General features: G+C 41.6%; 1 protein-coding gene across 1 annotated transcript in view; it reads left to right on the forward strand.

Moving 5' to 3' along the window:
* Positions 1–12,419, forward strand: part of DNAH12 (dynein axonemal heavy chain 12) — a 151,200-nt gene that overhangs the window by 58,597 nt on the left and 80,184 nt on the right. Inside the window, 7 exon segments of the mRNA XM_036739678.1 lie at positions 786–937; positions 1,654–1,792; positions 4,881–5,047; positions 6,256–6,511; positions 8,404–8,703; positions 9,269–9,447; positions 10,273–10,465. Of these exon segments, the coding sequence (XP_036595573.1) occupies positions 786–937; positions 1,654–1,792; positions 4,881–5,047; positions 6,256–6,511; positions 8,404–8,703; positions 9,269–9,447; positions 10,273–10,465 (1,386 nt within the window).

The raw sequence follows: 12,419 nt of genomic DNA on the forward strand, positions 1-12,419 counted from the left end.
TAGGATCATTTAAATATACCTTGTTTTAAGCAAATCTAGAATGGACATGAACATCCTAATTTAGATATGATAAAACCATACATCATTCTTCACTTTATTGAAATACACTCAATAGGATTTTTTTTAGCACCGCCCACCCCATGTATTGGGAATAGGATTGAAATTTGAGAATTTAATTGAAGCCCACTGTTTTCTGATTGTGTAATGTGAGGCACACCTGCACAAAGTTTCAAAGTAACTGTGTTGCACGTGATATGTTTTTATGAATTTATTTCATTAGCTCGATTCCATTTCCTTGTAAGATCCTTGAGGGCAAGGACTATCTTTTTTTTTTTTCCAAATGTGTATTTCCAGCACTTAACATAATGTCTAGCACATAGAAGGCGCTTAAGAAATGTTTATTGACTGTCTACCTAGTTCATTTTTTGGATTAATGGAAATTGGAAGCTCCCTCCCATCAAGGTTCAGCATATATTTGCTTGGGATCTGATTAAGCTGACTTTCCCATTGTTTGTACTGGTAGAAGGAAATTTTGAAGAAACTGGAAATGATGAATGAAGAGGCTAATGACAGGAGTGGAGTCTGAAATGAAAGGAATTGGGTTACTTTTGATCATTGGATTAAAAGTTATGTGGCATTTGTTTAGCCATAAAGTAAAATAATCCAGAAGAAAATATATATAAAATCTTCCAAAGCAAACACAGCAATTTAAAAAGTAAATGATGAAGAAAATCTTTCAGCTGCTTTAAATCCACAGATTTAACTATGTGTAATGTTTTTTGTAGATGAAGAATCGAGGCCGGTGGGTCCACTGGAATGAATTAATTAAAAGTTCTTCTTTAGGAGAAAAGAATACTAAGATTCAAGAAATTATAGTCCCTACGATGGACACAATTAGATATACTTTTTTAATGGATTTATGTCTTACCTATGAGAAGTAAGCAACTCTCTTATCCTCTGACACTCTAAGCATAGTCATTTAGTTTATTGGGAATTTTATTGCTAGAAGGAACTTTGAGGTCCTTTTGTCCAGGGATTCTTCACGCTTTTTGTTTCCTGAACCTCACGAAGTCTAGTGAAACCTATAGATCTCTTCTTGTAAGAATGTTGTTAAATGCATAAAACAAAATACATAGGATTACAAAATAAACCAGTCATATTGAAGTATAATTAGTTATCAAAACATTTTAAAAGTTCATGGACCTCAGGGAATCTCAGCTTTAGCCTAAGCCCCTCATTTTCAGGTGAGAAAACAAATTAAGATAGTAAATTATAGAGCCTACATGCAAAGAGGCCTGCTGAAGATCTCATCATTCTGAGGGGATGGCATTTTCTTCACTAAAATTCACTATATTTGATATAGCTCCAGAGGTAGAGGGGACCTTGGAGGTTATCTTCTCATCCAAATCCCTTATTTTGGGGGGCGAGGAAACTGAGGCCCACCTGGTGAATCAACTTGCCCAAGGTCAAACAGATCGCTAGTGGCAGAGATAGTATTTCATTCCAGTTCCTCAGTCTCCAAACCCAGGATATAACTATCTTTTCAGTGGACTGTCCAGCTTCTGTTAGTTGATCGTATGTGAGTCTCTTTCCCCTGTGTTTTTCCTTTTGACTGACCTACTTACATCTGATTTTTTCCTTTTAAATATAAAGGCCACTGCTTTTCGTGGGTCCAACAGGTACTGGGAAATCAGTCTATGTGAAGGATAAACTCATGCACCATTTGAACAGGGACCAATATTTTCCATTCTTTGTTAATTTTTCTGCAAGGACCAGCGCCAATCAGATTCAGGTCAGATTAAAACTAATAAAATATATATTGTTATTCTCTCTTTATTTAAATAGCTCATCAAGCAAGATTCACTTTCCATGTCTCAGCTCCTTAGCCTGGCTTGATTCAAAGCTTCTAAAACTCTATTTTATTACTCAGTCTATTCAACTTTATCTCAGTATTCCTAGTATTTTTCAGTGTTAAAGTTATGCCCTGTCTGAGCTGATCTTACTCCCTGAACATGCTTTGTTCTGAAGGAGAGAGATTGGTTGGTAAAGGGTCTTGAAACTCAGTCATTCAAGAACTTGTTGGTACCAGGGATTTTTGGGTTTGACTTGGAAAGACTTGAGGAGGGAGTGGGGGGAGTCAGGGTGGGGAGTGGGAAGGAGGATATAGTTGTGTGTGTGTGTGTGTGTGTGTGTGTGTGAGTGTGTGTCTGGATTTTCTCTTATTCCTCCCCATCTTCCCATCTGTTTGATTGACCTTTATTTGGGACTCCAATATTTCAGGAAATGGAAATTCAATTCTTCCCTACCCCCTTCTGTACCCAAATACTTTTATGGATCCTCTGGTCCATGGGCTCCACCCATAAAAGGTCTTTTTTAGTTCTATCCTTAAACTAGATGGGATTTCTAAAATTTCTAAATATTGATTGCTTAGTCTTTTCCCGTGGACTTGTTTACCTTTCTTAAATGTCCTTTGTTTAATGAAATTGCATATTAAATGCCTTTGCTTCCTTACTAAGAATGATTTTAATTCCTCCCTTTTGTTGAAAAGCTTTTTCGTTGAAGGTTAATCTAAGATTTGAATTGTATGTTACATTAAGTCACAAAGTGATTTCTTTTTTAAAAAATAAAACATCTAGGCCTTTTCTTAATTAGTCATAGAATTTGTCATGGAATCACACAAAGACTTATATGATTTAGACTGTTTATCTTTTGTCTACGAAGGGCTTCCTCCTTACTGCTTGTGCCATTTATTATTTAAGGTTGAAATCCTGGAGCATGGCCACAATATTTTGTTGTGATTTGAATTTGGGTTTTCTCTCTATTGTCAACAGTACTTCTGGGCAATTTTCCTGTGTGGTTTCCTAAATTATGGTACTTAAGCCTTTTGTTTCATCGTATTTTTGTATTTCATTGTATTTTTTCAGGAGACCAATAATTCTTAGATTAGTCTCACCATGTTCTGTCTCCATTTGCTTTGTTTTTAGATATCTCAAATATTCCAATTTTGCTGCCTTTTGCTTTTGTTCTGACAGCCTTTCTTCCCTCTCTACATTTTTTTTGTTCTGAATCTTTAAGTCTCTTTTTCAGAGAGTCCATTGCTTTAGAGACAATCTGCATCATTCTTTCTAAACTTGTATCACGATTCTCATTTTGAATTCGTCTTGGAGTGCTTTACTGACCACCTGATTGTTTTCTTTAATTCTCTGATTGATCTTCTAAGGCACTCCAGAGATTCTTGCAGTTGTTCCTTTAGTATTCCTGGAGGTCTCCTTGTTGCTGTATATTTACCCTTCTCTTAGGAGGTTTGCACATCACTTTCTTTTACTCTCTGGTATTTATTCATTGTACTAGGACTTCTTACTGTCTGTTTACTAAATTTTTTTTCTGTTTCTGCTGGTTTTCCTATAACAAATTATTTCATTTCCCCGTTATTTTATCTGCTACATTTCTGGCTATTTTGAGGTGATGAAGTGGCATTTCCTTTTATTCTCTCAAAACAGAAATAAACTAAGCCAAACAATAACCCCTCCAAAAAAAGACTATCAAAAGAAAATCACCTTTCAGAAAAAGAAAGGAATGATTTTAAAAAGAATGGGCAAAAAAGAGGAAAAGCTACAATTTGATGAAGAAATAATTTGGAATAAAAGAAACCAAAGAGAAGTTTCTAGAAGAAAAAAAAATTGAATCACTTGGTCAACTCAGTCAACAAGCATTTATTATACACTGTCTTGAGCCAGGCTCTGGTGATACAAAGACAAAAATGACCTGAAGGAACTTGTGGTGGGAGAGAAACATAGGCATATTCCAAATATATACAAATAAACAAGTTGGGGAGTGGTAGATAGCATTTGAAGGAAAAAGGAAATTGAGTGGCCCAGGAGAAAGTGTATTGGACCTGGATTTGAATCCTACCTCTGATGCTTGCTCGCTGTGGGATACTGGGAAAGTTGTTTAATCTCTCTCAGCCTCAGTTTCTTCATCTGTAAAATGCGGGGATTGGATGGGATGGCCGAAATCCGTGATGCAGTGATTCTGGATGAGGAGGGAGTGCATTTCAAATATGGGGGATGGCTGATGCACACACGGGAGGGTCTGCGTGAGGGAGGAAGACTGAGCTTGAGGGCCAGTTCATCTGGCCTGCGGAAGACAGCTGCAGGGTGCAGCCAGGCCTGATGTGCCAAAGGGAGGGTGTGTATTTGATTGTAGACAGTGGTCATTGGGAACCATTGGCATTTAACCCCGTAATTGAAGCTGAAACTCCGTGGTGGGTAAGCAGAGAGTGCAGGTCGGCTCCACGTGGATAATGAGCCGGATGAGGGAGGAGCCAGAAGCCTTCTGTCACACAGGGGAAGAGAAGATTCCTGGTCAGAAACAGGTTGGAGCACATGGTCTCTGAACTCCCGCTTTCATATTTGTTGTCTATGTACTTTGTGACTTCTCTGATAGAAAGGATGCTCCTCAGGGGTAGGTGGGATGGTTTTATTCTTTGTCTTTATATCCCCAGGGCCTAGCACAGGGCCTGACACACAGGAGGCCCTTGGTAAATAATTGGTGACTGATTGATTCTAATTCTGAGATTTTGTGATTCTGTGACTTGTTAAATCACTAAATGAATCCAACTTTTCAAGCTTAATATCCCCCAGTCAAAAACAAAATGGTGGTGGGTTGTATGGCACTTTTAAAACAACAGAGTCAATCCTTGTGATTTTATTCTGACCTTGTCTGCCCTTTTATGCTGTAAGCATCAAGAAACAATGGAGGTTCACTGTTGTCATGGTCATTAGTAACTCTGATGGACAGATCCCCTAACTCCTAAGACTGCTTTTTAACATAAGTAGTAATTAATAATAATAAATCCATATCTCTCTTCTGCACTTTAGAACATTATCATGGCAAGGTTGGACAAGAGGCGCAAAGGAGTATTTGGCCCTCCCATGGGGAAGAAGTGTGTGATATTTATAGATGATATGAATATGCCGGCCTTGGAGAAATACGGAGCTCAGCCGCCTATCGAATTGTTACGCCAGTTTTTTGACTATGGAAATTGGTAACTACTCAAGCGAGGTTATGATTGGTCAGGGGCAGGTAGGTGGTCCGGTGGATGGCATTCTGGGCCTAGCATCAGGAAGACCTGAGTTCAAATCTGGCCAGGCAGGGGTTGGACTAGGGGGCTTCCAAGGTCCCTTTTAACTCCAGGATCCTGATTTTCCACGGCTCCACCTCCAGCCCTGTCTGAAGGGCACAGGATCTCTAAATAGTCTTGACCCATCCTTTTGTAAGGCCCTGGTGACTCATGGGAACGAATGCCACGCCATTTCCCTACTTCATCCATTTCCTCTTTACTTCCTGCTCTGGCAATTTTCTCTCCAGGACAGGATGGACTAATTCTAACCCCCCAACATTCCCCCTCCCATCTTTTTTTATGCCTCCTGGTCAGTTCTTGGAGAGAGCGAAGAATTTGGCACTCAACTTGGAATTAATTGTGAGACCCAAGTTCATATCTTAGCTATGACACTTCAGTCCCTGTGTGATCTTGGGCAAGTCATTAACTTCTTTGGGCCTCAGTTTCCTCCATCTGTCAAATGAGGAGGCCTTCCAGCACCCTTCCAGCTCAGGGCCAGTGAATGTCATGCATTGGTTAGGCGACTGGGGTAGGCTGCTCCGGCCTGGGGCAGGGCTTCCTTCTTTGCAACTAGGTCATGGGCCACGTGTGTCTTTCCATCATTGTTCAGGTGTGTCTGACTCTCTGTGACCCCATTTGAGGTTTTCTTGGCAAAGATATTAGAATGGTTTGCCATTTTCTTCTTCAGCTCGGGGCTCAGGCGCTATGCTTCCTCCGCCACCTCAGATGGCATACTCCGATCGTTGGGTAATATTTGCCCCAGTTTTGAGGAGGCAGTGTGGCGTGGTGGGTAGGGGACTGAGTCAGGAAGGCCTGGGTTCAGATTCTGCCTCAGACACTTACCAGCTGGGTGCCTCTGGCCAAGTCACTTCACCTCTGTCTGATTCAGCTTCCTCATTTGTACGATGGGGTCAAGGGTAGTGCCTCTCTCTCAGGGTCGATGAGATCAAAGGAGTTGAGCTACGCTGAGCACTTTGCAAACCTTAAAATGTTGTTTAAATGTAGCTGCTTATTGTTATCATCCTTTGTCCTTTTTGGGGTTGGTTGAGAAATGGGTCTCCAGTTCTGTCTTTCCGGGCCGCACTGTCAGGTCAGAGTTGTAATGGGTTTTGAAATCTCTGTGTGCTTTGAAGGTATGATCTGAAGGACACGACTAAAATTCTGCTGGTCGACATACAGCTGATTGCCGCCATGGGCCCACCAGGTGGGGGGAGGAATCCCGTCACCCCTCGATTCATCCGCCATTTTAACATCTGCTCCATTAACACCTTCAGCGATGAAACGATGGTCCGGATCTTCTCTGCCATCGTGGCTTTCTACCTAAGGACTCGTGAGTTCACGCCAGAGTACTTTGCTGTTGGAAACCAAATTGTCAATGGGACTATGGAGGTGAGTGGCTCGTGCTGCATGAGAGCCCCTGGGGGCAGACTGCTTGGACTCCTGCAGGTCCTTCGTTGGGTTCCTCACCAGGCTGGGGGAGGAGGTGCCGCCATTTTGTCCTTTGCAGCAGGCACCTCCTTTGATTGTTTAGCGCTCAATGTCTGGTGCAAAGTAAGCACTTAATAAATGTGCACCAATGACGGTGGTTGCTGGTAACTGCAGGGGCTTGTCTGCAGGCTTGATCATACCAGTCAGAAGAGCCATAACTAGGGTGATGTTAACTGGGTTTTGTCTCAGGCCACCAACTTCTTCCTGGGAAATGGTGTCAGCTGCCCCATGCCTGGCCTTCTATATCTCCTGGTACTCTGTATAGTACTATCTCCCTCTCTCCCAAACTGGGGCCACCGTCCTCACAGTCTCATGGTAGTGGGGCCCATGTTTCCCCTTAACCTCCTCTCTAGGACATGGACTGCCTGTTCTCCTGGTATAACTTTACCCTTTGGCCTACTCTCCTCTGACTGTTCCCTGCATGAAGTTGTCCTCTGCCCTCTGGCATCAGGCCATTCCCTTAATGCTTGTGCACTAGGTGAAAAGATTCATAGTTCCAACTCTGGAAGAGACATAACCTTTTTGCTTTGAAGTACGAGGAAGAGTTCTCAGGAAGCAGTGTGCCATAGTGGATGGGAACTTGACGTGTACTAGTCAGGAAGGTCTGGCTTCAAATCCTTCCTTGGCTGCATGACCTTGGGCAAGTCACTTAACCTATAGGACCTGGTGAGCTCCAAGGGTCTTTGCAAGCTCTGAGTCTACAATTCCATGATGCTGCCCAAACAAATGCTTTAGGGACTTAGTATGGGGACATGGGAGAGGGAGAACTTTAGGACCGTGATCCCAGGAATATGAAATCCTCCAGGTTCTTGGGTCAGCAGTGCCTGCCATGAGCCATGGAAATGCTCCCATTCCTGTGTTAGTGGTAAATGTCTTCTGAAACAAATCAAATTGCTGCATACAGTCTTTATTTTGATCTGCTGCCTTGAATTTTTAAAAACAATTTGAATTTTGGGCCCCTCTTTATTGAGATGGGGAGGACCATAAACCCACTGGGGAAAGGTCAGTCTGTATAGCATTCAGATATAAAGCAGCAACATCCAACTGGACCTCAGCTTCCTCATATGTGAAATTAGGCAGCTAGGTGTTGTAGTGGATAGAGCACTGGGCCTGGAGTCAGGAAGACCTGGGTTCAAATCCAGCTGCAGATACTTACTTGGTTTGTGTGATCCTCATCCTCCTTTTCTTCCTCCTCCTCTTTTTCCAAGAATTAAGACTCAGCTCCTTGAACTCTCGGCTCCCATAGGTGACCTTTCACCTTGTCTTGCTTGGAATCAGGCCTGCCCCTTTCTTCTCTGCCATTTCCAAACCAATTCTGTATCTGGGTTCCTTTGGCACTGCCCACCCCTCCCTCCCCTTTATGTGTTATCTCCTCCCACCTTAGAACGTCAGCTCCTTGTTTTTGTACAGCACCCGGCATGTAGTAAGCACTTAATAAGTGCATTTTCATCCATTCATTCATAAATCACTTAAATGTCCTTAAACCTCAGTCTTCTCGTGGACAAACGAGGATAATTCTTCCTGGTACGCTTAACTCGCATGGTCGTGAGACTCAGATGAGAAAACGCCTGTAAAGGCCACTGCAAACATTAAAGTGTGACAAATGTCGGTTATTATTATTACATAATGTGTCAACGGGTCTCAGTATGCTAAATGTCAGTTATTATTAAGTTATTTGTTGATTAATCTCATTATGCTAAATGTCAGTCTCAGTATGTTACAAACAGATGGATTGAGTAATTACAATGGTTCTATTTCTGCTTCATGACTTTTTTCCCCCTGTGTATCTCAAGATCTATAAACGGTCCATGGAGAATCTGTTGCCCACCCCGGCCAAGTCTCACTACACGTTCAACCTTCGGGATTTCTCCCGGGTCATCCTGGGCTGTCTGCTCATCGACAAGGAAGCCGTGGAGAGCAAGCACACGATGGTGCGGCTCTTTGTCCACGAGGTCCTTCGAGTGTTCTACGACCGCCTCGTGGACGACTATGACAGAGCATGGCTGTTCCGGCTGATCAAGGCCGTCATAAAGGATCACTTCAAAGAGAACTTTGACACCGTCTTCTCACACCTGAGAGAGGGGAATGCTCCGGTGAGGAGATGTCTGGCCACAGGGGCACTGCCAAGCACTGGTTGGACCTGGTGGGGCTTTCCACAAGCACGATTCATTTGTGTGCCAAATTAAGAGAAAGAATAAAGATGATCCACATCCTTTTTTATGTCATGGACCTTCCAGCAGCCTGGTGATGCCCATGGACCCCTCGAAATCGTGTTTGTAAATTCCCCAGATAAAATAGAGTGTATTTCAAAGGGAATCAATTATAGCAAAGTACAGTTAGCCAAGATAAGAACTGCAAGAAAGCATTGATTGGATGGATAGTGTGTAAAAGGCTGTGAGGGAGTGCTGTAGCACACAGAGCACTGGGCTTGGAGTCAGGAAGCCTGGAGTTCAAGTGCAGCCTCAGACCCCTCCGAGCTATTGGGCGATGTCCCTTCACTTCCTTTAGTCTCGATTTCCTCCGTAAAATGGGGCTGATAATAGCAGTGACCTCCCAAGACGGTTGCAAATGATGCAAACCTTCAAGTGCCATCTAAAGGTTAGCTATTATCATCGGAAATGTAACAAGTTTTGAGATTTCCTCCCTTGTGTGTTCTAGGTAAAAGAGGAGGATTTGCGAAGTCTCCTGTTTGGGGATTACATGAATCCAGATCTGGAAGGAGATGAGAGAGTTTACATAGAAATCCCAGATGTGCAGCATTTCAGTGACGTGGTGGAGCAGTGTTTGGATGAATATAACCAGACTCACAAGACAAGAATGAACCTCGTCATTTTCAGGTGCATCCACTGGGGACCAAAGCTTTGGGCTCCCATCGAGCCTCTATTAAGTGCCAGGCACTTTTAGCTTGACTAACCCATTGCTATTCAGTCATCATTGTGGTAGGTGAAAAGATTTCTTAATTTCTTAAATAGAAGTTATGGCATCAATGAATAACTGGTGAACAAACAGTAATCCTGTTATCGTCAGGAAGTGCAAGTGGGGTAACTGCTAAGAGTGGGCTCTTGTGATGTGTGCCAAATAAGTGCTTATTAACTGACTGATAGAGGAAGACTTCCTGAACAGCGAATGTATTCCCTGTGGAGGGAGAGGTGGTGTCCTGTAGTGGGTAGGGCTTTGAATTTGGAGTCACTAAGACTTGAGTTCAAATCCCATTTTAGACACTAGCTGTGTGACACAAGGCAAAGTACTTAACTTTTCTAAAGCTGTTTCCTTAATCTAGAAAACGAAGGGGTTGGATTCAGTAGTCTCTAAGGTTTCCTTCCAGTTCTAGAAACAGCCAGGTGGCCCAATGGATAGAGCACTGGACCTCTGGAAGACCTGAGTTGACTCCCTCCAAATTCATGAACTCCCCAAATTCTGCCCATGGACCCCAGTTTAGAACCCTTGTTCTAGAGTTAACTTTTAATTATTTTTTCCTTTGTCTCCAAATTATCCAACTGAAACCAGTGTTTAAAAGTCATGCTTTTTTTTAATCGTTATCTGTCACCTTCTTATTGGGTAGATAATATAGTCTCTTGAGGCACATAAACTATAGCTATGTGAAAAAACAAATTCATTCCACTTGACATCCACATGTTTCATCGATGGTGGTTCTGTGGCAGGTATGTGTTGGAACACCTGTCTCGAATTTGCCGCATCCTGAAGCAGTCTGGTGGAAATGCTTTGCTGGTTGGCCTGGGAGGAAGTGGCCGCCAATCTCTGACCCGTCTTGCCACATCTATGGCAAAAATGCAGATGTTTCAACCAGAAATCTCCAAGAGCTATGGAATGAATGAATGGAGAGATGACCTCAAGGTAAAATGATCATAAAGTCTTCTATTGAGAATGTTTTTCAAGAGAGCTCTCTACCAATAAGAAAGCACATGGATTGAAAAGCCAGCTGGAGGAGTGATAAGTCACGAATGAAGAACTTTTTATGGAGGGATAGGGTGTTAGAGATCACCTAGTCCAAGCTTCTCTTTTCATAGTTGAGGAAAGGGAGGAGAAAGTGGCCAGATTTGGGTTGTTTTATCTTCTCAGCAATTAGCAGAAGGCTCACGATATAAAAACCATTGTATATTCTAGAAGATCCTTTAAGCTAACAAATAAATTGAAGGGAGCAGCTCCCGTGGGAAATGGCGAGGCAAGCTAGTTGAATGTTGGCTAAGTTGGACAAACAGCATAAATACCACATTCTGGAGTTTTACATGAATACAGTGAACACTGGTTTGCACATAGTGAAGAGTCATTCAAAAATGGCACTTTTCTATACACTAATTATTAAATGATATAATTTCGTGATTTTCCTAAATGATCCCAGGTGAAATTCACATGTTATTTAAAATTTAATTCCTAAATTTCCTACTTTCGCTGGGAGAGGCCTAGCTTCTTAAACTGCAGCACTTGAGAGTTTCACAACATGGTCAGCAGGCCTGGTCCCAAGGACCCTCTTGGACAAAGAGCTCTTAAGAGGATTTTACAATGCTTTTCTCCCAACAGTAAGACATCATTTTTTTTTCTTAAAACAAAAATGTCTTATTAAATATTAAAAGTTTTCAAACATTCTATAACAGATACGTGATCTACAGCTTTTTTTAACAAGAGAAAATTTTGCATATTAAAACATGAAACTTATTACTAGCCAGATGACAATAATTCAGTGGAATGTATTTTAAAATTGTGTTACAGGGAAAATCATCTATCCTTTCTCCTTTGGTATTTGATTTCTACATAATAATATATAATACTAATATATTTATCTAATATAATATTAACATGTAATAATATTTTATAATAATACAATACTCCAATAACATCTAAAACCCAGTATAGAATTATCTGCTATGGAGTAATTACAGTCAAAAAGACTATTTTGTGGAGAATTCACACAGGGCAAACGTTCATGTGGTGACCAGAAGAAGCAAAATGAGGACACACTCAAGGTCTCTCAAGAACTTTGGAAATAATTGTGTGACGTGGGAGACATTGGCACAGGACCACCCAATATGGTGTGCCCTCATCAGAGAAGGTGCTGTACAACTCTGTGAGCAAAGCAAAGCAACGTTGAACTAGTTCAAAAGAAACACGAGATGCACAAATTTAGAGAATCTACCCCAGATGTTCACATGGACTACTCGTGCCTGGCCTGTGGTAGAGCATTCCGAGCTCCTGTTGGTCTGATCAGCCACAGTGGGACACACTGAGCCTCGACTCATCATAGCGATGTCATTTTGGTCCTCCTTGAGGACAGAGGACAACAACCAACCAGCCAACCAATTAAAGATGTAGCAATAGTTCATGTCTGTAGTGTTTACCACATGCCAGGGATTTTTTTTTCTTCTGGTTCTTAAAGTTTACTTTAAAGAATGTCAGAGGCCTGCTTTCTGTAGTACTTTTAGAATGTTTAGTTTTCAGTCTCTCAGTTATAAGTTTTCAGTTTTTCAGTTATAACTTGAACCACTTGCTAACTTATACCATTTAAATAGTAAGACTGAAGTCTTTCTTTTTAGTTGGCTAGGTCAGAGGAAAATATAACCTATTGAATATTTACTAGGTTTTTTTTTTAACACTCTTGCTATATTTTAACAGGCTAATTCACAAGATACACCTACTTTGGCCAAACGATATCAGTTTAGTCCATTTCAAAGTAACTTTTCCCAAGATCAGTTACAAATTCAGATCTCAACTCTGGTTGGGTGAGTGGGTGGTAGTCTTCAAATCTCTTATTAAATCATACAAATTTAAGGCAAAAGGTGCTTTATTATTACAA

The sequence above is a fragment of the Trichosurus vulpecula genome, chromosome 9 (assembly GCF_011100635.1).
Source record: "Trichosurus vulpecula isolate mTriVul1 chromosome 9, mTriVul1.pri, whole genome shotgun sequence".
NCBI classification, from domain to species: Eukaryota; Metazoa; Chordata; class Mammalia; order Diprotodontia; family Phalangeridae; genus Trichosurus; species Trichosurus vulpecula.